The 24,828-nt window shown below is 45.8% G+C and overlaps 1 protein-coding gene across 2 annotated transcripts in view; it reads left to right on the top strand.

The window, feature by feature from the left end:
• The window catches only part of ABCC4 (ATP binding cassette subfamily C member 4), a 264,706-nt gene that overhangs the window by 22,934 nt on the left and 216,944 nt on the right, over nucleotides 1-24,828 (top strand). For both annotated transcript variants that reach the window (XM_047081091.1, XM_047081080.1), the window contains exons 2-3: nucleotides 23,987-24,097; nucleotides 24,664-24,784. In XM_047081091.1, coding sequence (XP_046937047.1) covers nucleotides 23,987-24,097; nucleotides 24,664-24,784 — 232 coding nt within the window. The remainder of the gene's footprint in view (nucleotides 1-23,986; nucleotides 24,098-24,663; nucleotides 24,785-24,828) is intronic.

Raw genomic sequence — 24,828 nt, 5'->3', positions numbered from 1 at the left:
TATTCAAGCTGAGGGTTGGTATGTTTGTAGTTGACCTAATGTTTCAAAGAATTAACTAGTTTAGCTGGAATTTTCCTAAAAGCTGTCCCATTGACATAGTATTGCCTAAATAGAAAAGTGTATGATTTATAATTAGCTTTTCCCCCCTTAACTCTGAATAACAGGCGGAGAGGTTCTTACATTTTAACTTGGTGTTATCGTTTTTGGACAGCTGTTCTCCATGTTGTGTATAAAATACGGTACACACCGGTCTTCTTTTTTCTGGTCCAATTGTTTTTGCTTGTCAGAAGTGGCCAACGCATTCCGTATTCCAGGTCTGGAATCACTGTCGAGAGCTCTAAACCGATGCCTAGAAGAGAGATGGAAGGGGATAGTCCTGGAGGACTGATTTGGTGTGGAAGAGCGGTTTCAAGTTCAGGGCCAGCCCGAGCAAGCAAGCACCCGGAGACTTTTTGATCACACCTTCACTTCTGCCTCGGGGCTGCGAGAGCCTTGTATGTTTTGTTTGTGGACTTTAAGCAATCTGTTATTACCTTGTGGATAATTACCAGAAATATGAAATTATATGTGTTTATTAACCTTTGCCTTTTCTCCTAAATCTAGGGTGGGGACATTATAAAAATTAAAGGAAAAACTAGGCTCTACTATGTTAATTTGTTATTGTGTTTACTTGAAGTAAAAGCTGTGTAACCACCTGCCCTTTCCCTCCACGCTTCGTACCGTTTGCCAAAAAATAATTTTGGATTGTACGGCAACCCAGGCAAGGGGCTGACGTCTCCATCAGTGTTCCACTGGGGCCTTAAATAATAAAACTCGTTTTGCTGTGTGATGATCTAGAGAGAAATCTGATGGCCAGGCCAGAGGAGAAGGGAGCTTGGGCAGAAATAATAGCCCAAGCAGACACGTTAATAAAATCCTGGCATCAGCTGGAAAAAGCCTGGAGAGAGCAAGAGGGTCTGTGGTGCTAAACCAAGTTCTAGGCCCCCGTTCACTCAGTAGAACAGAAGGACACACACCAAATACTACCTCTGGATGTGTTGCCTTTAATTTTAACTTTTTGTATTTTTACCGATCTACTTCTTCAGGGAATTGAAGGCATGACTTTGCCTGATAGGTGGGCCTGAAGAGTCATGACCCCAAGGGAGGGGACAGGCACAAAAGGAAGCAATAACGAGGGATGCCATTAGGACTTCACACCCGAGCCAAGCTGACAGAGCTTCCGCGAGGCTGGGCAAGCTGGAGCTGCCCCTGAAATTAGGCCCGGGATCTGTGAAGGCTGAAAGAGTCACCAGGAAAAGAAAATGTTTAAGGACCATAACACCACATGCTGTTTAGAGACTTCAGGAAAAAAAAAATGTTGGGAAGTTTTTGGGGAGATTTCCAAATCTAAATGACTTTTGAATTAGAGAAAACTGATGGCAGTAGATACTTCTTCCTGAAGTTTTTGGGCTAAATATCTGCCTTTCTTTTTTTGAAAGCAGAAAATCAATGAGTTCACACATTGGGTGTATGTGTGTTATTTCTGGGTTAAGTGGAAGGTGTGTAGATTTGTCTAGCATGTGCTGTTCGCTATACCAGGCACTTGGGAGGAAGTGAAAAAAGTAAAAACAACCTGTGGCCTGGTGGGGCTTCTTGTCAACTCCGAGTAGAGGGGATTGCTCTTGGAGCTCATGTTTGCTTATGGGATTTGTGGAATTTCAAGAGAGGCTGGGTCGGGCGCTGCCTGTGAAATGTTTGTCTGAGGCACACGAACGTGGAAAACCTTGTGAGTGTATTTCACCACAAATACCCGATGTGCCCCCTGCTAACGTTCTTCTCAGCTGAACCCTAAGAGCATCTCCCCCAAGGAAGCTCCCTCAGGTGTGTCCTTGATGTTAACCAGCCTGTGCTCTTTGAGTGTGGTCAGTAATTTAGATTTCTCAGCAGTTCAGATTCGAATGGCTTTTTCTTAGTGGGCAGAGCTTGCTTGGAACTCTTGGGTGGATGGGAGCTTCTTGGCTGTGGGGCATGTTTTCCAGGATTTTGGCTAATGGCGATGGAGGGCAGACAGAGTCCTGTTCCCCTCCTGCAGGTTCGTGCGAAGCCACACCACGCGTAGGCCCGCTGTCTGTCCTGTAAAAAGAAAAGGATGGATAATAAACAAATGAACGAACAAACATTTAAAAAAAATAGAAAAACAACCTAAAGTTTTTGTTAAATATTTTGAGAGAGGGAGAAAGAGCACGCGTGAGGAGGGGAGGGGCAGAGAGGGAGAGAGAGAATCCCAAGCTGACAGCACAGAGCCTGTTGCGGGGCTCGATCTCACGACCAAGATCATGAGCTGAGCCAAAATCAAGAGTTGGATGCTAAACCGACGGGGCCACTCAGGTGGCCCAAAGTTAAGTAAGCTTGAACTTCAACCCAAGACAGTCCCACTGCATTCCAGAGCATCTCAAAGTATCGTTGGGGGTTACTACCAAGTTCTCATCTGCTTCCTGCAAATCCAGGACAAATAGTGGTATTCCAAGGGCTAAGGTGATACAAATATTTGCCGAGGTTTTATAGGCAAACCATTTGTTGATCATCGCTGTGGCCTCAGGGAGTAAACAGTCTCCGTGGGGGTTTCTTTCTCAAGAACAGCGTGGCTGGTGGAGGGACTGTGAACCCAGGGCCCCCATGTGACCTTTGTGCTCTCTCCTCCTAGGCCAGCTGCCACGGTTTCCACGCGGCGGCAGTGACCGTCTTTGCCAATCTCACTGTTGACAGCCCCGTCCTCTGACTCAGGGTGGCAGATACTGTTGTTGATAGAAGCCGGCCAGCCCATATCACATTGCACACACTAATGTAATCTGTCTGCAGTTGTCTTGGCATTCATTTGCAAGCTGTGCTTTAAGACTGGAGTTAATCATAGGTCTGAGTTGAACTTTGTCACAGGTCAAGAGAGGCAGGCCAGCTGGCTGTTTTCTCGGTTGGGGCTTTTATGCTGTGTCTGCCACTGCTCATGATTTGATCACCGTCTCTGAGGCATCGGAAAGGAGAGCCTCTCCTGCGGGGGGCTCTGCCTAGGACTCTCACTCCTGCAAATGTGGTCTGCAAGCCAGGCCCATTGCCAGCACCTGGTGCTTGGAAATGCAGAGTCTCAGGCCGGGCCCCAGATTTAGCAAATCAGAATTCGCATCTTAACAGATCCCACGCGATGCACCTGCTTGGACATAGGCCGGGCTCCTGTCGGTTGAAGCTGGGTTGCTACGTCCTCCAGGTTTGGGTGGGTGGGAAGAGGGGGAGTGTGGAGAGGTGTGTACAGTTTTAAGGCCTGAGCCCTGCATGTGAGTGGCACGCATTCCCTCCTCTCCGGTGCCACATGGTTGCACCTAACTGTAAGAGGAGGCTAGGAAATAGAGTCAGACCCTGAGCAGGGAATAAAGGGAGAGGGGGAGAGACTCCCAAATGGGCCAGGGAGTGGATTAGGTGGGCTGTGCTGTGGGTGTGGTTCATTGCTCAGCAGATGCCCATCTGTGCTTCCGCTGCTCCTTTTCTAGGGCTTTTTCTTTCTTTCCCTTTGTTTTATAAAAGTTTATAGGTAAACTTTTTAAAAGCTTATTTACTTTGAGAGAGAGCGCACGAGTGGGTAGGTAGGGGCAGAGGGAGCAGGAGAGAGAATTCCAAGCAGGCGCCGTGCTGTCAGTGCAGAGCCCGATGTGGGGCTCAAACTCCCTGACCGTGAGATCACGACACGAGCCAAGGTCAAGAGTCGGACACTTAACCGACTGGAGCCACCCAGGCGCCCCTCTAGTGCTTTTTCTTTCCTTTCTTTTCCATGCCTTAAATTTGTTTGAGAGCATGGAGGAGAGGGGCAGAAGAAGAGAGAGAGAAAATCTTAAGCAGGCTCCGTGGTCAGCAGGGAGCCCTACTCGGGGCTCAATCCCATGACCCTGGGATCATGACTTGAGCCAAAATCAAGAGTCGGACCCTCAACCCACTAAGCCACTCAGGTGCCCCTCTAGTACTTTTTCTTTTAATATTTTTATTTTACTTATTTTCTCAGTGAGAAAGTGCGCCAGCATGCGCTAGCTGGGGAGGGGTGGGGGGGAGAGAATCCCAAGCACTGACAGTGCAGAGCCTTATGTGGGGCTCAAACTCATGAACCGTGAGATGATGGCCTGAGCTGAAATCAGGAGTTGGATGCCTAACCCATTATGTCACCCAGTGCTCTTCTAGTGCTTTTTCTTAGATCACTAGATTAATTAAACTATTTAAAAAGTATATTTACTGATGATTAGAGAAAAACAATACTAATTTGGTTCCTAACTACAAATGGCATTGATTTAATAGTTGGATGACTCACTTTTATAGAGAAAATACCCAACATCTAGGACCCACACAGATGGGATTTTCCTCTCGTTTCCCTCTCCCCCTCTTTTTTATGATGGAGAATGACCAGCATATTTTACAGTAGAGGGAACAGTGTAATGAATCCCTGAGTACCATCGATGAGTGTCTGCAGTTTTCAGCTCATGGCCAGTCTTGCTCCTGTTCTGTTCTTGACCTGGATGTTTGTGTCTTTTTTTTTTTTTTTTTTTTTTTTTTTTGGTAAGGCTGATGTGTGAACAATTGTGTTACGGGCTGAATTGTGTGCCCCCAGAACTCATGTTGGAACCCCAGTGCCTAGTACCTCAGAAAGTGATGGTATTTAGAGAAGGGGCTTTTAAAGAGGTGATTAAAATGAAGACAGTAGGGTGGGTCCTAATCCAATCTGACTGGTGTCCTTAGAAGAAGAGAAAATTTGGACACACGTAGATGGTGCTTGTACACAGAGGAAAGGCCATGTGAGGATACAAAGGAGGCCATCTGCAAGCCAATGAGAGAGGCTTGGAGGAAATTAACTCTGCCAGCACCTTGATCTTGGACGGGTAGCACCAGAGCTGTGTGAGAAAGTAAATTTCTGTTGTGTAAGCCATCTTGTCCGTGGTGTTTTGTTATGCAGCCACAGCAGCCTTATATGAAGTGTTGCTGTTTCTTTTTTCTTTCTTTTTTTTTTAAAGGGAAGGTAGCAAAACCTTTTCTTAATAGGTCACTGTAAACATTCCTTATGTGATTTTCACAAGTATTTCTAGGAAATGGTCAATATATGATTATATGTAACATACACTGTTAAGTTATCCATTGTACCTCTCATTTAACATCAGTTTTTTAAGCTTATGTCATAAAAGAGGCACGGAATATTACACAAAATAAAGGCATTGCTTAGAGAATTATAAGGTTAGCCTCCTTGCAACTACCACCTAAGTTCCAGAATAAGATTTTGCCAGCTTTTCTTTCCCACCTGTCCCCATATCCTGTCCCAGTCACAAGCCCTTTCTGTCCCTCAAAAAGAACTAAAAGTTGCCTTCAAACTCTCCATGGTATTTTTTAAATCTTAACAGGCATATATTTTTTTGTCATAATTTTTTTATATTTATATGTATTTTTTAATTTAATTTTTAATTTTTAAAAATTTACATCCAAATTAGCATATAGTGCAATAATGATTTCAGGAGTAGATTCCTTAGTGCCCCTTACCCATTTAGCCCATCCCCCATCCCACAACCCCTCCAGTAACCCTCAGTTCTCCATATTTATGAGTCTCTTCTGTTTTGTCCCCCTTCCTGTTTTTGTAGTATTTTTGTTTCCCTTCCCTTATGTTCATCTGTTTTGTCTCTTAAAGTCCTCATATGAGTGAAGTCATATGATTTTTGTCTTTCTCTGACTAATTTCACTTAGCATAATACCCTCCAGTTCCATCCATGTAGTTGCAAATGGCAAGATTTCATTCTTTTTGATTGCCGAGTAATACTCCATTGTGTGTGTGTATGCACACACACACACACCCCACATCATCTTTATCCATTCATCCATCGATGGACATTTGGGGCCCTTTCCCTACTTTGGCTATTGTCAATAGTGCTACTATAAACATGGGGGTGCATGTGTCCCTTCGAAACAGCACACCTGTATCCCGTGGATAGATGCCTAGTAGTGCAGTTGCTGGGTCTAGGGTAGTTCTATTTGTAGTTTTTTTTGAGGGCCCTCCATACTGTTTTCCAGAGTGGCTGCACCAGCTTGCATTCCCATCTTTTGTCGTAATTTTTAAAAAGATTTTCTTTTTGAGTAATCTCTACGTGAAGCGTGGGGATCGAACTCACAACGATCCCCGCCCCGAGAAAAAGAGTCGCATACTCTACCAACTAAGCCAGCCGGGTGTCCCTGCTTTGTCTTACAAAAACAAACAAAATTATTGTTTTGAGGAGGTAGGGGGAGAGGGGGAGAGAGAGACAATCCAAGCAGGCTCAGTGCTGTCAGCGCAGACCCCACATGGGGCTCGATCTCATGAACCATGAGATCATGACCTGAGCGGAAAGCAAGAGCCAGACGCTGAGCTGACTGAGCCACCCAGGTGCCCAAATTCTTTGGATTCTTTAATTCTGAACCATATAATCATTCTTCATGAAAATACATATTCAACACCTTCTCTGCCCCAGGCACTAGCCTGGGCACTGGGGAAAGAAAGTAATGGGCTTCTTTCACAGGATTTAAAGCTCAGTTTTGTGGAGTAAATTTCTAAAAGTTAAAAAAAAAAAAAGGATGGTAGGAGGCAAAGGATACTCTGGCTTTGTAGGTTTAGTCACATATTCCTGAATTGTTTTAAAGAAAAATTGGATCAGTTTGAGATATTACAGTTTTGTAAATGTGTCTGTTAACTCATAGCCCAGCCAATATTGGGATGAACCCCCTCCCCCATATATATATTAGAACATACATATAAAAATTGGGTCTGGCCTGGTACCTTCAATTTATTCTAATTGTGACTCTCGGCAAGGCTGATGGTTTCCCAGCATGATTTACTGCTGGGTTTTCTGAGCATGTTGGCTGCTTATCTGCAGCAGTGAGGTCGGGTCAGGTTTTCTCCTCAAAGGTGCCCCTAACTTGAATCCTACCTTCTTCGTGGTGGCGTGGCAAAGCCCAGGTGCTCACCTTCCCTCCACCAAGAGTGCTTTCTCCTCATGCATGTTGCTGCTGTCACTTTGCATAGCTGTCTGGAGCCTTAGCCTGGTTCTACCTTGAGCCAGTGGGCAGTAGTGACATGAACTGACAGGAACACCAGGGCCTGGTGTCCTCATTCAGTAGCTGGTCTGCTGGGCAGTGTCCACAATCCCTGCTCTCTGCTCTTCCCTCAGACATCTATCTACTGTTCCTTTCTGGGTTTCCTTGGGCCAGGTTCCCCAGAAGCCTGGGATTTTGGTCCTAGTTCAGTCATTTAACTGACCTTGATGTTTGATGTCTTAGGCCGGGTTTTCTCTCTGGGGCTCACGGGCTGCACCAGATTTTCTAAGGTGTGTTCTCTAACACCCTGTGATTAAAGAATCATTTACCACCCACCTTCATATGACTCTCTTGTCTGGAAGCATAATTAAATCTCCATGCAACTCAGACCAAACCAGTGAGGAGAGCTTGTTTAAAATGCAGATTGTCTGGGCACCTGGGTGGCTCAGTTGGTTAAGCGTGCGACTCTTGGTTTCGGCTCGGGTTATGATCTCATGGTTTGTGAGATCGAGTCCCGCATCGGGCTCCACACTGACAGCACGGATCCTGCTTGGGATTCTGCCCCCACCTCTTCTCTCTCTGGCCCTCCCCCTGCTCACGCGTGCAAGCTTGCTCTCAAACTTAATAAAATGCAGATTCTCCGTTTCTGCCTCAGATCTTGGGAAACAGAACCCCAACGAGTGGGGTCTGAGTTTATTTTTAATAGCTTCTCAGGTGATTTCATTGTAGGTTAAATGTGGCAACTGCGTCCTAGAATTAGAGCATGTGGTGACAAGGCAAAGGGAGGGAGCTTTTACCATATTTTCCTGGTCTTTGCTTCTGGCAGAAGTGTTCACAGTGACAGTGATGGGCTGGTGGGCACCAGGTCTGGGACTATAGTTTTGTATTAACTGAGGTGAGGACGAGGAGACCATGGGGGAAAGGGGCAGAGTGGAGGGGCCAGTGGGGAGCTGACCTTGAGGCCAGAAGGAGCTAAGGAGGTGGTGTCCTGAGACGGGAGCATCTGGTCTTGAGCTCTGGGGAGAGTGTCCCCTGCACAGAAGCTGGCCCCAACGACCTGGAATTCAGGCAGACCTCACAAGTGAAGGGCGCAACCCTCCATAAGACTGCCCAATTTTCAGACACCTCTCTTCAGTTGCAGGTTTGCGGGATCCCCAGGCCGCCTTCATTTCTGACCCAACTGGCTACAAAGTCTGTTCCCCAAACCCACTTAGGCTCAGTAATTTGCTACAACATGCAACTCAGGAAAGGGCTGTACTTACAGTGCCAGATTTATTATAGCAAATGGATACAAATTGGAACCAAAGGGAGGGTGAGGTCTGGGACGGTCCCAGACTTGAAACGTTCTTATCTTATCCCTGTGGAGTCGGGACGTGTCACTCTCCATTTCATCAGTGTGTGACCGTATTCAGAATACTGCCAACCAGGGAAGTTCCCCCAAGCTTTGGTGTCAGAATTCCTGTTGTGGTTCGATCATGTGGGCATCATCAGTAGACTCACTGATGATGCTATTGATTTCCATCTCCAGCCTCCTCTCACAGGGATTGGGCTGGTGTCCTGTCACTTATAGGCTCAACCCTCTGGTCACGTGGTTGGTCCTTGGAGCTTTGCTAGTTCCTATCCTGAGTCATCTGTTAGCATAAATTCTTTTGGGGCCACCATGAGTCACCCTTGTTAGCATAAACCATCAGGGCCCATACTCTTGTTGCTTATAAAATTCCGGGGATTTAGAGGAGCCAGGACAAAGTCCAGGAACTGGGGACAAGTGCCAGCCAAAGTCTTTTTTCCACCCAGCTTTGAGGCATAATTGACAAAACTGTAAGGTATTTAAAGAGTACAGTGTGTTGATTTAATATATGCATACGTTGTGAGAGGAATCTCCCACCCTTTAGTTAATTAACACATCCATCGCCTCATAATTACACCTCCCCCCCCCCCCTTGTTTTAGGGAGAGCATTTGAGTCCTCTCCTGGCAAATTTCCGTGATACGGTACGGTGTTATCAACCATAGTCGCCACGTTACACATTAGAGCCCCAGCCCTTACTCATTTCATAGCTGCAAGTATGTACCCTTTTTCTAGTCTCTTTATTCCCCCTCCACCCCCTCACCCACACTTCTGTTTCAGTGACTTCAACTTTGTTTTAGATTCTACATACAAGTCTCTGTGACTTATTTCATGTAGTGTAATGCCCTCCACGTTCATCCATGTTGTCACAAATAACAGGATTTCCTTTTTTAAAAAGGTTGAATAACATTTCATTGTGTGTGTGTATACATAACACGTTTCTATATGTACACACAACACCACATCTGACGTGAATACTGTGGTGAACATGGGAGTCCAGATTTCTCTTTGAGGTAATGATGTCATTTCCTTTAGGTACAGAGGTTGGGATTGCTAGACCAAGGGGTGCCTGCATCCTTAGTTTCTTGAGGATCCTCTTCTTCTAGAGTGGCGATACCAGTTTATGGCCCTACCAGTGGTGTATGAGGGTTCCTTTTCCTCCACATTCTCTCCAACACCTGTTACCTCTTTTTTTTTTTTTTGTCTCTTTGATAGTGGCCATGCTAATAGGTGTGAGGCAATACCTCGTGGTTTTGATTTGCATTTCCCTGATGATGAATGATGTTGGCCATCTTTTCATGTACGAATGAATCTATTGGCCATCTGTATGTCTTCAATAGAAAAAATGTCTGTTCAGATCCTTGGCTCATCTTTTATTTTATTTACTTAATGTTTTTATTTATTTTTGAGCAGGCATGAGTGGGGGAGGGGCAGAGAGAGAGGGAGACACAGTATCTGAAGCAGGCTCCAGGTGCCGAGCCATTAGCACAGAGCCCAGTGCAGGGCTCGAACCCACGAGCCGTGAGATCATGACCTGAGCTGAAGTCGGACTCTTAACTGACCGAGCCATCCAGGCATCCCTCCTCTGCTCATTTAAAAAAAAAATATTTTGGGGGCGCCTGGGTGGCTCGGTCGGTTAAGCGTCCGACTTCCGCTTAGGTCACAATCTCACTGTTTGTGAGTTGGAGCCCCACATGGGGCTCTGTGCTGACACTCAGAGCCTGGAGCCTGCTTCAGATTCTGTGTCTCCCTCTCTCTCTCTCTCTCTCTCTCCCCCTTCCCCGCTCACGCTCTGTCTCTCAAAAATAAATAAATGTTAAAAATTAAAAAAGAATTTTTAAGTAATCTCTATATCCAACACGGACTCGAACCCATAACCCCCAGATCAAAAGTTGCATGTTCCACCGACTAAGCCAGCCAGGCACCCCCTTCTGCTAATTTTTCAATCAAATTATTTCTTTGCTGTTGAGTTGTAGGAGTTCTTTATATATATTGTATGTTAAACCCTTGTCAGATATGTGATTTGTAAATATTTCCTCCCATTCAGTAGGTTGCCTTTTCATTTTGTTGATGATTTCCTTTGCTGTGTGGAAACTTTTTTTTTCTTTATTGAAGTGTAGTTGACATACAGTATTCTTAGTTTCAGGTGTACAACATAGTGATTCAGTATTTATATACATTAGGAAGTGATCCAAGTGACCAAGATAAATTTATTCAAGTGACTAAGATTTATCCAAATGACTAAGATAAATTTATCTACCATCTGTCACCATACAAAGTTGTCATATGTTATTAGCTATGTCTCCTATAGTATACATTGTGTCCCTGTGTCTTACTTTATGACTGGAAGTTTATACCCTTTTATCCCCTTCCCCTACTTTGCCCATACTCTCATCCCCTCCACTCTGGCAGCAACCATCTGGTTCTCTGTAGCTGTGAGTCTGTTTTGTCTTGTTTTATTTTAGAGAGCACGCTAGAAGGGGAGAGGGGCAGAGGGAGAGAGAGAATCTCAAGCAGGCTTAGTGCAGAGCCTGAAGTGGGGCTGGTCCCAAGACCCTGGGATCATGACCTGAGCTGAAATCAAGAATTGCTGCTCAACTGGCTGAGCCACCCAGGCTGTTTGTGTTTGAGATTCCATGTATACGTGAAATCCTACAGTATTTATCTTTCTCTGACTTATTTCACTTAGCGTAATACCTTCTAAGTCCATCCATCCATGTTATTGCAAAAGAAGCTAAACTAAGACGTTTTGATATAGTCCCACTTGTGTGTTTTTGCTTTGTAAAATTTTCTTTTTTAACATTTATTTTTGAGAGAGGGAGACTGAGCATGAGTGGGGGAGGGGCAGAGAGAGAGAGGGAGACACAGAATCTGAAGCAGGCTCCAGGCTCTGAGCTGTCAGCACAGAGACCGATGCGGGGCTCGAACTCACAAACTGTGAGATCATGACCTGAGCCAAAAGTTGGATGCTTAACCCACTGAGTCACCCAGGCACCCCGTTGTGTTTTTGCTTTGTTGCCTTTGCTTTTGGTATCAAATCCAAAGTATTGCTAACACCAGCATCAGGGATCTTACTGTCTATGTTTTCTTCCGGGAGTTTTCTGATTTCAGGTCTTAAAAGTCCATCTTCAATCCATTTGAGTTAATTTTTGTGTATAGTGTAAGGTAGTGGCCTAGTTTCATTCTTTTGCATGTGGCTGTCCAGTTTCCCAACACCATTTATTGAGGAGACCATCCTCTCCCCATTGTATATTCTTGCCTCCTTTGTCATAAATTAATTGACCATATATGCGTGGGTTTATTTTGGGGCTCTCTCTTCTGTTTATGTGTGTATCTGTTTTTATGCCCATACCATACTGTTTTGATTACTGTAGCTTTGTAATAATGTATTTTGAAGTTAGGGAGAGTGATGTCTCCTGTTTTGTTTTTCTTAAGATTGCTTTAGCAACCGGGGGTCTTTTGTGGTTCCATACAAATCTTAGAATTATTTGTTCTGGGGCACCTGGGTGGCTCAGTTGGTTGAGTGTCTGATTCTGGCTCAGGTCATGATCTCACTGTTCGTGGGTTCGAGCCCCGCGTCGGGCTCTGTGCTGGCAGCTCAGAACCTGGAGCCTGCTTCGGATTCTGTGTCTCCCTCTCTCTCTGCCCCTCCCCTGCTCACACTCTGTGTCTTTCTCTCTCTCTCAAAAAGAAATCAACATTAAAAAAAATTTAAAGTTAATTACTAATCTCTAAAAACTTTCTGACCACTGAGTCTTTGAAGTGATTGTCTTCAATAACTTATCAGCAGAAGTCACTCCCATCCACAGTATCATTAGAATACAGCATTGCAGTTGATTTTTGTTTATGTATTACACATCTTACAACTTGCCCTTAGTACCTTTGTGTTGGACTTTCTAATTTTGTAAAACTATATAAAAATCTTATTTTTCTCTGTCTGCTTCCCCACCCCTCCACCTTTGATAGCTGTTAGCCAGTATGGGATGAGCCATCCCTTTCTAGTATCTTCCTTTAAAGGGAATAAATTTAGTGTGTTTTGCTAGAAAGCAGAGTTGCTCACAGATGTAGTTTTTTACATATTTAATAAATATATTATAGAATTGTAAAATATATTTTAGAATATGTTACTGCTATGGTAATTTTAAGGAATTCAGAATAATTGGACACAGAGATGCTTCAGTTTATGTTAAATAGGGTATTAAAAAGTTTTTTTAAAGAATGGTGTGAGTTGCAATGTTTTTCTCTTGTTTTGATAGAGTAAATTAGTAATAGGATATTGAATTTTATCTATTTATTAAAAATTTTAATGTTTATTTATTTTTTGAGAGGCAAAGAAAGACAGTATGAGCGGGGAAAGGACAGAGAGAGAGGGAGACACAGAATCTGAAGCAGGCTTCAGGCTCTGAGCTGTCAGCACAGAGCCTGATGTGGGGCTTGAACCCACAAACTGTGAGATCATGACCTGAGCTGAAGTCGGATGCTTAACCGACTGAGCCACCCAGGTGCCCCATAGGATATTGAATTTTAAACTCTGATTTCTGATCATGTGGTTTATCTTTATGGGGGAGTGGCAGTCCCAGAGTTAGGACCAAGCCATGGGAAGTGACATCTGTTAGCTACAGGGGAATAAGGCTGGGAGAGGGACCAGGATCTAGTTAACTTGCATGAAGGAATGTGGCTTATTGCACTGTCTTGATGTTTCTCGCAAATCCAATTCCTGATTGGTTTCCTTGCCTTCCAAAGTCTGTCATCTACAAAGTGGCTTGAAAACTGTATTGGGCGCCTGGAGGGTGAGCGCAGTTGAATAAGTGTCTGACACTTCGTTTCAGCTCAGGTCATGATCTCACGTTTGTTGAGTATGAGCCCCAAGTCAGGCTCTGGGCTGAGTGGCAGAGCCTGCTTGGGATTCTCTCTCCCTCTCTCTGGCTTCCCCACTTGCTCACATCCTCTCTCTCTCTCTCTCTCTCTTTCCCCCTCTCTCAAATACACTTTAAACAAAACAAAAACCTTGTACTCTTTCTGTTTTATAGGATAAAAGATAATGTTCAAATTCTTACATTTGGAGGATAAGACCTTTGTATAGTTACCCCATTACCACACCAAATCCCATGTGGTTTTGAACCTGCTGTCCCTAGGCAATATGTCTTTGCATGTCTGGTTTTGTTTTTCTGGAAAATCCCTCTTTCTCCCTGCTCTCCTCAGTGGGCTCCAAATGATTCTTCTGAACTTGACCCCAGCTTTGTCTCTTCTTCGTAGCCCTCCCTAACCTCCTTTGAGGCCCCCCGGGTGCATACGCTTTCCACTCTCCATTGTGCAGATGGCTCCTTGGACTGACCAGTGACCAGAATTGGCAGGACTTGGGCGGCCTTTTGAAAAGGCCGCTAGTGGCTTCTAACTTGGCTTACTCTGATTCAGTCATTGGATGGGGCTTCGATATCTTTTGGTCTTGGGTTTAAAATGCTCCAGGCCTGGGGCGCCTGGGTGGCGCAGTCGCTTAAGCGTCCGACTTCAGCTGGGTCACGATCTCGCGGTCCGAGAGTTCGAGCCCCGCGTTGGGCTCTGGGCTGATGGCTCAGAGCCTGGAGCCTGTTTCCGATTCTGTGTCTCCCTCTCTCTCTGCCCCTCCCCCGTTCATGCTCTGTCTCTCTCTGTCCCAAAAATTAAAAAAAAAAAAAAAAAAAAATGCTCCAGGCCAAGACTGGGATTTTACTCTTTAGCCAGGGTTGGGACGGTTGGGACTGGTGATATAAGGACCACACAAGAGCTTCCCAGTGGTTATGCCAAAACACACTGTACAGCACAGTCTTTTTATTATTACTATTTTTTAATAAAAATATTTTATTATTTTTATTTCTTATGTATTTATTTTGAGAGACCATGTGCGTGTGCACGTGCAATAGGGGAGGGGCAGAGAGAGGGGGAGAGAGAGAATATCTGAAGCAAGCTCCACACGGTCAGTACTCGGGGCTCAAACCCTCTTCCCGTGAGATCATGACCTGAGCTGAAATCAAGAGTCAGACACTTAGCTGACTCAGTACCCAGATGCCCCTGTATGAAACATTCTTAAACTTGGGCATCCTGGAAGAGTTGGTAAGACACAGAGTTGTGACACTCACTGTAGAGTTTGTGATGCATAGTTCTGGGGTCTGCATTTCCAACAAGTTAGGGGATGCTGATGCCGCTGGTCTGGGGATCTCACTTTGAGAATCTTTGCTGTACAGAAGATCGGTCCTTGGCGCGTGGGGTGTTGATCTCTTATCCCTATGGAGACCCTGCAGAAAGCCAAGAAGCTGATCTTCTTATAGCTCGTGACCACCCCTGCCATGTCCTGCTGTCATTCTTCAATATAAATCCCTCACCGGACGGTGAGTTCCTGGCGGAAATTTGGACCAATGAGTATGAAATGGGTTTATGCTGTTACCCTTGTTTCGGTGGCTAAGGGACGACTACGAGTGGCCTGTGGGTACTCTCTGGGGCCAACATTTGAAGGAACGTTATATGGCTTTTCTAGAAACACAAAAAGCTTGGGACAGTGGTTCTGGCCCAGGGGATTTTGCCATCCAGGCAACGTCTGGAGATGTTTTTGGTTGTCACAACCTGGGGTGGGGAGATGCTACTGGCATCTTGAGGGTAGAGTCCAGGGATGGTGCTTGTCAGCCCCCTATGACTAAAGCATCCAGCCCAAGATGTCAGGAGTGCTGAGCATACGAACCCCTGCTTTTAGTGGAAGGGTGTTCAAATAACGTAGGGTGGGTCTTTTTTTAAAACATTTTTTTTTTTTTAAATTTTTTTTTTTCAACATTTATTTATTTTTGGGACAGAGAGAGACAGAGCATGAACGAGGGAGGGGCAGAGAGAGAGGGAGACACAGAATCGGAAACAGGCTCCAGGCTCTGAGGCATCATCCCAGAGCCCGACGCGGGGCTCGAACTCACGGACCGCGAGATCGTGACCTGGCTGAAGTCGGACGCTCAACCGACTGCGCCACCCAGGCGCCCCTTAAAACATTTTTAAAGTTAGTTTATTTTGAGAGAGATATAGCACAAGTGGGGGAGGGGCAGAGAGCGAGGGGGAGAGAGAGAATCCCAAGCAGGCTCCATGCTGTCAGCGCAGAGCCTGATATAGGATTTGAACCCATGAAACTGAAATCATGACCTGAACCAAAACCAAGAGTGGGATGCTGAACCGACTGAGCCACCCAGGTGCCCAAGGTAGGGTGGGTCTTACTGTGAGATCTGTGTGCCTCTCATTTGTCCCTCCTCCCAGTCCCTGCTCTGGGGTGTCCTTGACCCTGACCACTCCACTTCCTTCCACCCCCTGTTCCCCCCCCCACCCCCAGCTCTGCCCAGGTTGGGCCACAGGAGTTTCCAGTGACAGGTTGGCAGAATCTCCAGGGCAAATTAGCCAATGATTAATAATTAGCCACAGGTAGGAGTACTTTAAAATACATTCTTTCAACAATAAATGACTTATTTGAGTGGGGTTAGGGCATTCGTTGAATGATTTACTGACCTCAAATGACCTGCACATTCCCCTTCTCCTACAAGAGCTTAGCCGGGGTCCTAAGAATGTTCTTTGCCCCCACTTCTCAACCAGGGGAGAGTTTTGAGTGACTGACTCCCTATGTGCCAGGCACAGGGAACACCACAGAAGGACTGTCTTGCCCTCATGGAGCTCTTGCTCTAGAGGGGAGAGAGATAAATCCACAAAATAAATGGATTTTTTTTTCTCTCTCAACAAATAGATTGTAGTAAGTAGGTAAAGAAGGTTAGAAGAGGGAAATAAAGGAGGAAATCGTATGTGTTTGGTTTTTTAAGAGAAGGTAGCCTAGGTTTTGCGGTGGAGGTGGCTGTTAGTTTAAGACCTGGAGGAGAGAAGGCACAGCCGTGGGAGAAAATGGGGAACAACATTTGTTCTCAGCAAAGGGAACAGCAAACAAGACCTGGGAACCACTGAGGCCGGTGCTGGAACACCGAACAGGGATGGGGGTGGGGGACTAGGCTGGAGATGGGGCTGGTGATCCAGGAGGTACCCGGTCATGCATGCCACCTCGTTAGGAAGGAGGTTAGGTGTAATTCTGCTGCAGCAGAACAGCATAGCCTTGTGTTTTTAAGAAATCATTCTGGTGTTTCTGTCGAAAGACCGGGAAACCAAGAGTGCAAGCAGGCAGGTGAGTTAGCAGGCTGCTGCAGCCCCGAGACCCAGTGGGGGGAGCAGAGGTGCCAAAAGTGGATGGGGTCGGGAGGTAGCAGCTACGGGAGTAGTTGATGGGTTGGCTTAGGGGCAGGGAGGCATCCAGTGACTACCGGGCTTCAGGTTTGAATGGTGGGCTCTTGTTTTGGAGGTTGATATTTACAGAGATGGAGAAGAATGGTTTTGGCGGCGAAATCAGGAGTTCCACTGTGGACGTTAAAGGGAGCTGCCTCTTTGGCATCTGAGAGGAGATGACAAGTGGGCACTTAGCCCTGGGAATCTGGGGTTTGGTGGGAGAGGTCTGACTGCCGGCAGGTGGATGGTATTGGAAGGCAGGGGGTGGGTTGCTGTCCCCTAGGGAAAGCACAAGGCTGCACTCCAGGGAGTGGCTTGCAGAGTAAGTAAGAGGATGGCAGGTGCACAGTCACAGGCACCGATGAGCATGGTGGGGGTCTGGAAGCCCATCTGGAAGCCCATCTTTGTATTCATCAGAAGATTGAGAGGAAGGTTCCAGAAGAGATGAGAACCAGAATGTGAATGGCTGGGGTTTGGGGTGCTGTTTGTATTGGGTTTGGAAGCCACTTCTGGTGATGCAGGGAGTTGGGGTGAAGGGAAGCCCTGGAAGAATGACAGTGACAGAGAATGTTGTAGGTGCAGCAGTGATAGCAGGTGCCAGGGGTGTTTACGGCTAGGAGGCATGGACCGGGTATGAGGCTAGAAAACAGAACTGGGATCCTGAAGGGCCACCCTGAGGCTGCGGGAAAGTTGTGTCCGAGGGGCCAGCCAGGGGTGTGCTAAGAGCAAGGGGCTGAGGGCCCAGGAGAGTTTGCTGGTTACAGGAGAGTTTCCTATGGAGGGCTGGGAGGGAGGGTTGGGGATGGCGGTCAGACTGCTGGTGGCAGCTTGGAAGGAAGAACTTCCTTTATGGGGATAAAGTGTCCTCCTTCATGAGGGATGAGGCTTAACAGTTTGGAAGAAAGCATTTGATTAAACGGGCACTCATGGCCAGATCTTCGCAGAAAAGTCCGCATCAGGCGCTCTTGGGCTCAGAGGGGATCTTGGGTGATGGCTGACTCCTCCGTCTAGTGGTAACCATGCTGGCTATACTAACTAGATAGGGTATCACCTGCTGGTTGTCTCCTTGCTGGTTCCAAACAATGGTGATTTAATCCCTTTAAGACCTTGTGAGTTGACCAGCAGGAGTAGGATCTTACTCATGATTCTTCTCACTTCCTGAATTGAATGCAATATTTTTTTTAAAGAAGGGGATTAGGACAGTAATCCATGCATGATGGTTATATAGTCTCTGTGTTGGTGATGGTGCGGGGACAAGGGACACAATAAAGAGATATGGATTAGCTGGTGGGAGTGGAGGAAAATAGGAAGGACAGCTGTGAGTCCTGGAAGCCCCAAAGTCGAGGTCAGGGCCCGCAATATGGGCCCTGGGGTGGAGGGAACTGGGGTAGTGACCCATTTTGAGATAGCTCACCTGCAGGGTAGGTGTTCCTGTATTGCACTGGCTGGATTCTTGTACTGGATGGATTCCTGGGACATCTGTGCCCAGGCACCATGACATACCAGGCTCTGTGCTTGGGAGTGAGTCCAAGTGGTGTGTGAGTCGTCATTGCCCTGAAGGGCTGATGGTCTGGTGGACTGGAGGAAAACCCACCGCTGTGTTCAGTGCTGTGCAGGAGGTAGGAAGGAGAGAGTAAGCTGTGGAGGGAAGGACTGTTGGGGTGGAGCTGGGTTGCTGGATGGCTCAATCCCCAGTGGTCTGGAATTGTTGGCTAAATGTCCCTGGGGAGAAAAGATAAGTTGACATTCAGAGGTCTGTTGTCTCAGATCTCTGTGTCCAGTCCTTACTTAAGTACACTTGCCATCAGATGGAAAAGCAAGCTTTTGGCCTTTTCTGGTGTCCACGGGGCCCAGCCTGGCTTTTTGGGATTTGGGCATTGGGAGGGCTGTAGTGAAAGAAAAAGTTTGCTTAATTAACTTCATCTAAGTTATTAGAGCCTTTTTAAGGGGGCCCAAATGTGATTAAGAGCTGTGTCATCATAACTGCTGGTATTTGGTGTGTTTTTTTTAAGAGGGTAGATTTCGTGTTATTTTTATTTACTTATTTAATTTAAATTCAAATTAGTTGACATAGTATAGTGTTGGTTTCAGGAGTAGAATTTAGTGATTCATCACCATTGCTTATCCCCACAAGTGCCTTCTTTAATGCCCATCTCCCATCTAGCCCCTCCCCGCCGCTAACCTCCCCTCCAACAACCCTCAGTTTGTTCTCTGTATTTGAGTCTCTTATGTTTTGTTTCCCTCTGCTTTTTTTAAAAAAAATATTTTAATATTAATTATATATAATATATAATTATAAATTATATATATTATATAAATATTTAAATTAATTTTTAAATTTATTTTTGAGAGAGAGACCAAGTGTGAGTGGGGGAATGGACAGAGAGAGAGGGAGACACGGAATCTGAAGCAGCCTCCAGGCTCTGAGCTGTCAGCACAGAAACTGAGCCAGAACTGGGAAATCGTGACCTGAGCCAAAGTCAGACACTTAACTGACTGAGCCACGCAGGTGCCCCTCCCTCTCTGTTTTTATCTGATTTTTCCTTTCCTTCCCCTATGTTCATCTGTTTTGTTTCTTAAATTCCACATAGAAGTGAAATCATCCAGTATCTGTCTTTATCTGACTGACTTATTTCACTTAGCATAATACGCTCGTTCCATCCATGTCGTTGCAAATGGCGAGATTTCACTCTTTTTGATGGCAGAGCAGTATTCCAATGTATGTATACACCACATCTTCTTTATCCATTCGTCTGTCAGTGGACATTTGGGCTCTCTCCATAGTTTGGCTGTTGTTGACAGCACTGATAAAAACATCGGAGTGCATGTGCCCCCTTCAAATCCCTACTTTTGTATCCTTTGGATAAATATCTAGTAGTGCAGTTGGTAGCTGGTTAGTTAGTAGGTAGTTCTATTTTAACTTTTTGAGGCACCTCTATAGTGTTTTCCAGAGTGGCTGCATGTTGGGTGGGTGTTTGTGGTATTGAAAGAAACCCCGGCTGACGCCCTCAGCAGCCTTGGGAGGTGTTCTCCCTGTTTCCCAGAGGCCAGTACTGAGAGATTGTGTGGCTAATTCAAGGTCATACCACCAGAAAGTTAGCAAAGTCTGGAGTTCCTCCGGTGGTACACCTAGCAGAATTTTTTTCTCGTTAAATTAAAAAAAAATTGTGGTAAAATACATGTAACGTAAAGTTTGCCATCTTTTTATCTTTTTAAATATTTATTTATTTGAGAGAGAGTGATAGAACCTGAGTTGGGAGAGGGGCAGAGAGAGAGGGAGAGAGAATCCCAAGCAGGCTCTGTGCTGTCAGCATGGAGCCCAATGTGGGGCTTGAACCATGAACTGTGAGATCACGAGCTGAGCCGAAGTCGGAAGCTTAAGCGACTGAGCCACCCGGACACCGCCCCACCCCCCTCACCATTTTAAGTGTACAGTTCAGTCGTGTTAAATGCATTCACACTGTTACGTAACAGTTTTCATCTTGCATTGGTGTTTCGTCAAGTGCGAGCTTCCAGTTTCCCCTTCCTCTCCCAGCCCCCCGGCAACCACAGTTCTTTCTGTCTCTCCATATCTGACGACTCTTAAGTACCTCCTGTAAGTGGAATCGTAATATTTGTCCCTTGTGACCCCACCATTTTACATTTCCACCGCTCTGCGCCAGGGTTCTAGTTTCTCCATGTTCTCACCCAACTTGATATTTGTTTTCTGACAGTAGCCCTGCTGATATGTGTGAGCTGACGTCTCATGTGGTTTTGATGTCCATTTTCCTAATGAAAAGCATCTTTTTCTCTTCAAAACCAGAATTTTAAAGAGGGCCTTTCAGGGCAGGGTGTCCTCATCTGGGTAAGTTCCACTGCTAATTGCATGAACGTTTTCTACAGGGAATAAATAACCCAGTATGTTTCAAGCTGTTTGGTGGTTAAAGCTCACAGATCTGTACTTTTCTCTTGGAAGGAAATTGAGACACCAAGATACTAGGTGACTGGCAAAGGGTCGTGGAGGTGCTGAATTTGTAGAATTGGAGCAGGGGGCAGTCTGGGACCAGAATCCAGCCTTCCAGCTTCTGAACTGGGCTTCTTTGGAGGTACCAGGCTACCAGGGTTAGGAAAATCTGAAGGTCGGTTTCTCTTTTTTGCTTCATGATTCATAGACATTCATTTATTCAACAACAAATTCTGGAGCACCTCTGTGGTATCCAGTATCATACTAGGGATAAAGCAATGAATAAGAGAAGTAGAATCTCTACTTTCACAGGCTATTATTGTTTGGCCTCAGAAATTTCCTTACCCTGGTGAATCGGTGAAATGGTGTTCATTGTTAGGCCGTCTCTGCATATTAATTGTCATCTAAATAATACATAATGGATTTGCAGAGTTTTTTTTTTCTTTTAATCTTTAAAAAAATTTTTTTAAGTTTATTTTGGGAGAGACAGAGCGAGCAGGGGAGGGGCAGAGAGAGGGGTTGAGAGAGATTCCAAGCAAGCTCCTCACTGTCCGCGCAGAGCCCAATGTGGGGCTCGAACTCACGAACTGTGAGATCATGACCTGAGCCAAAGTCGGACACTTAACTGATTGAGCCACCCAGGAGCCTATGTATAGGTTTTTTTTTTGATCCCCTGTACAGTTATTATTTTTTTGTTTCATAATTAGTAATTTGTAGAGATCATTTAGAATTATACAAGTACCATGTTCCACATCAGACTTTCACCCATGAGTTTTAACTTCATTGGTAATTTCCTAACTCCATGGTTCCTTCTATATTTGCATTCTAGAATGCAAGAGCTTTCTCTTCTCTCGTGTTTCTGTGGCAGTAAGGATTCACGGATTCTTCTGTTACTTAATGATTTGACTCCTCGCCATTTATTACGTGATGCTGGGAGCATCCCAGATTTGTCTGGTGAGAGCCCTTCGCGCAGTCTCCTCTGTGTTTTGGACGCATCTTCGTGATTCCTTGAGTATAAGGTGTTGTGGGCTCATCTCAAGCTTTCTCTGCCTGTTCTGTGCTCGTGTCAGCCTGTGAAGGGAGGTGCCCTTGTCAGGAAAGCCTGGGACACTGCTCACCTGGGCTCTGCTACTTTTGCGACAGCCCTGCGGGCATTGTCCCTTTTGCAGCCGGTGTTGTGGTCGGACCAGCCCGTGTGATTCTCATGGTTGCAAGACGAGTCTCAGCAATAACCATCAGGGAACTTTAGAAATGACAAGGTTTATTACCCATAGGTTCTAGAGAGTGCACGGCATGCCTGGGCATGCACACACCTGGATTTGGGGTTCTGCCTCTACAGAGGTTGGGTAGGGTGCCTGGGGTTTTGCAAGTTCACTCTTTCTTGGTGAACTGAGAACATAAGTGGGAATGAAGGCATGGGAAAAGCCAGCGGTCAGAGATGGTCAGTTATCTCTGTCATCCTGAGTTTTCTTTACAAAAGAAATGTTTTTTAATGTTCATTTTTGAGAGAGAGAGAGAGAGAGAGAGAGGCACAGCACAAGCAGGGGAGGGGCAGAGAGAGGGAGACACAGAACTGGAGCAGGCTCCAAGCTCTGAGCTGCCAGCACAGAGCCTGATGTGGGGCTTGAACTCATGAACCGTGAGATCTTGACCTGAGCCGAAGTTGGATGCTTGACCGACTGAGCCACCCAGGTACCCCTAATCCTGAGTTTTCTTACAAGAAGAGGAAACTTTATGGGTGGTGTAATGTGGCTCTTCATCCAGTGTGGCTGTCTTTATTTGAGATGGAATGACTCTCACAGTGAATGCCTCAGCAATCCGAAGCTTAATGCCAGGCACTTAACATGACAATTAGAAAAGCTAATCCGACAGGTGCTTCCGCATATTGCCCCAACCTGGAAATGAGACATTTCTTCAAGGAGACCTGGTTTCTTTAGGGAAGAAAGATACTGAAAAACCAGGATCTGGGTGCAGGAGGCCAAAAGGCATAAACTTCTAGTTATGAAGTAAGTCAGTCCTGGGGATGTAATGTATGGCATGGTGACTATAGTTAATAATTCTGTATTACGTATTTGGAAGTTGCTAAGAGAGTAGATCTTAAAAGTTCTCATCATAAGAAAAACTATTTTTGTTTTTCTTTATGTAAAAGAAAAAAATAAAACCCAGAATTTGGGCTCTGGAATGCTCTTTGCTGCTGGTGTGTCAGTGTTCCCAGGGCCTCTCAGTGGATAGAGCTGTGTGTGTGTGTGTGTGTGTGTGTGTGTGTGTGTGTGTGTGCATTTATTTTCCCCTCCATGTCTCTATATTTAAAATGTACGCTTTCAGGGGCGCCTGGGTGGCTCAGTCAGTTAAGCGTCCAACTCTTAATTTTTTGGCTCAGGTCATGATCTCACAGTTGCTGAGTTTGAGCCCTGCACTGGGCTCTCTGCTGTCAGCCCAGAGCCTGCTTCATATCCTCTCTTGTCCCCTGCCCTCCCCACTTTGCCCCTACTCATGTTCATGTCCTCTCTCTCTCTCAAAATTAAATAGACATTTTTTTTATGTTTACTTATTTTTGAGACAGAGAGAGACACAGCATGAGCAGGGAAGGGGCAGAGAGAGGGGGGACACAGAATCCGAAGCAGGCTCCGGGCTCTGAGCTGTCAGCACGGAGCCCGACGCGGGGCTCGAACTCACAAACTATGAGATCATGACCTGAGCCGAAGTCGGACGCTTAACTGACTGAGCCACCCAGGCGCCTCTAAATAGACATTAAAAAAAATGTTTAATAAAATGTAAACTTTCAAAAAATTTGAAGTATAGTTGTCACAGGATATTACTTTAGTTTCAGGTGTACAGGTTATGCTGTGCTCACCACAAGCTTGGCTGCCATCTGTCACCATACATCACTATGACAACACCACTGACTGGGAGCACCTGGCTGGCGGAGTGGGTAGAGCATGCAATTTTTGACATCGGGGTTGTGAGTTTGAGCCCCACGATGGGTGTAGAGATTACTTAAAAGTAAAATCCTAGTAAAAAACTCAACAACACCATTAACTACATTCCCGATGGCTGTGCCTTTCATCTGTGTGACTTCCTCATTCTGTAACTGGAAGCCTGAACCTCCAACCCCCCCCCACCTTTTGCACATCCCCCTCCCTTCCGGCAACATCAGTTTGTTTTCTGTATTTATGGGTCTGTTCCTGCTCTGCTTTTTGTTTGTTCATTTTGTTTCTAGATTCCACATGTAAGTGAAATCGTACGGTATTTGTCTTTTGGAGCCCCCCCCCCTTTTTTTTTTTTAACAAACCCCATGAATGTAAGTTCTAATGAGACAGATGTGTAATTTGGATCTGTGTCACTCTTCCTTTCTCTTAATTTTTAACAGGTGGCTGAACCCCTTGTTTAAAATCGGTCACAAACGGAGGTTGGAAGAAGATGATATGTATCCGGTGCTTCCAGAAGATCGCTCAAAGCATCTTGGAGAGGAGTTGCAAGGGTAAGCCATGGGCAGGAATGAGCCGGGTGAGGAGAAATGAGAATTTCTAAGTGTGTGTCTCCTGGTTTGGGATGGGTCTGGCCTGAGCTTCCTTTCCTAATGCGGTACACTCACCTCCCCTCAGGCTGTCCCTGGGCTTAGCCTACTTTGGTGGCTGGGGGAAAGCATATGTTTCCTGTGCATTTGTGGGGTGGCAGTTGCCAGCAGCAGAGTCCCTGGATGCCAGGATCTGTCCCGGAGACGGTATCACTGGAGGAGGCTGTCTGGACTCAGGTCTGCCTTACTGGCTTGCTCATGGTGCTGTAAATCCAGCAGCGCTTGGCCGTGACTTGTTTCCTGAGACTGCAGCTTTCTCCCTCAAGGCATGTTTTTCTGGTGCTTCAGGTTCCGCACCACACATCTTTTAGGAGCCCTGCACACGTTTAGCAGTGCCAGTGAAGCAGCCACAGGGTGCCCTATGATAAACAGAATGTCCTGTAAACACGTAGCTTTTGATTTGTCCACCCCCCCGTTCGGCCCTGTAGCCGGGTGTGTGGTTTCTCACTGTTCTTTTGTTTCTCTTGCAGGTACTGGGATAAAGAAGTTTTGAGAGCCGAGAAAGATGCACGGAAGCCTTCCTTAACAAAAGCAATCATAAAGTGTTACTGGAAATCCTACTTAGTTTTGGGAATTTTTACGCTAATGGAGGTAAAACTTCTATACACAGTGTATTGTTTTCCAGTGTGTGCGAA

Source organism: Lynx rufus, unplaced genomic scaffold (genome assembly GCF_022079265.1).
Source record: "Lynx rufus isolate CCGP_SWC_20201006 ecotype Redwood Valley unplaced genomic scaffold, mLynRuf1.p SCAF_1, whole genome shotgun sequence".
NCBI lineage: Eukaryota > Metazoa > Chordata > Mammalia > Carnivora > Felidae > Lynx > Lynx rufus.
The sequence above is the reverse complement of the archived record's forward strand: the minus strand, read 5'-3'. Positions and strand labels throughout refer to the sequence as shown.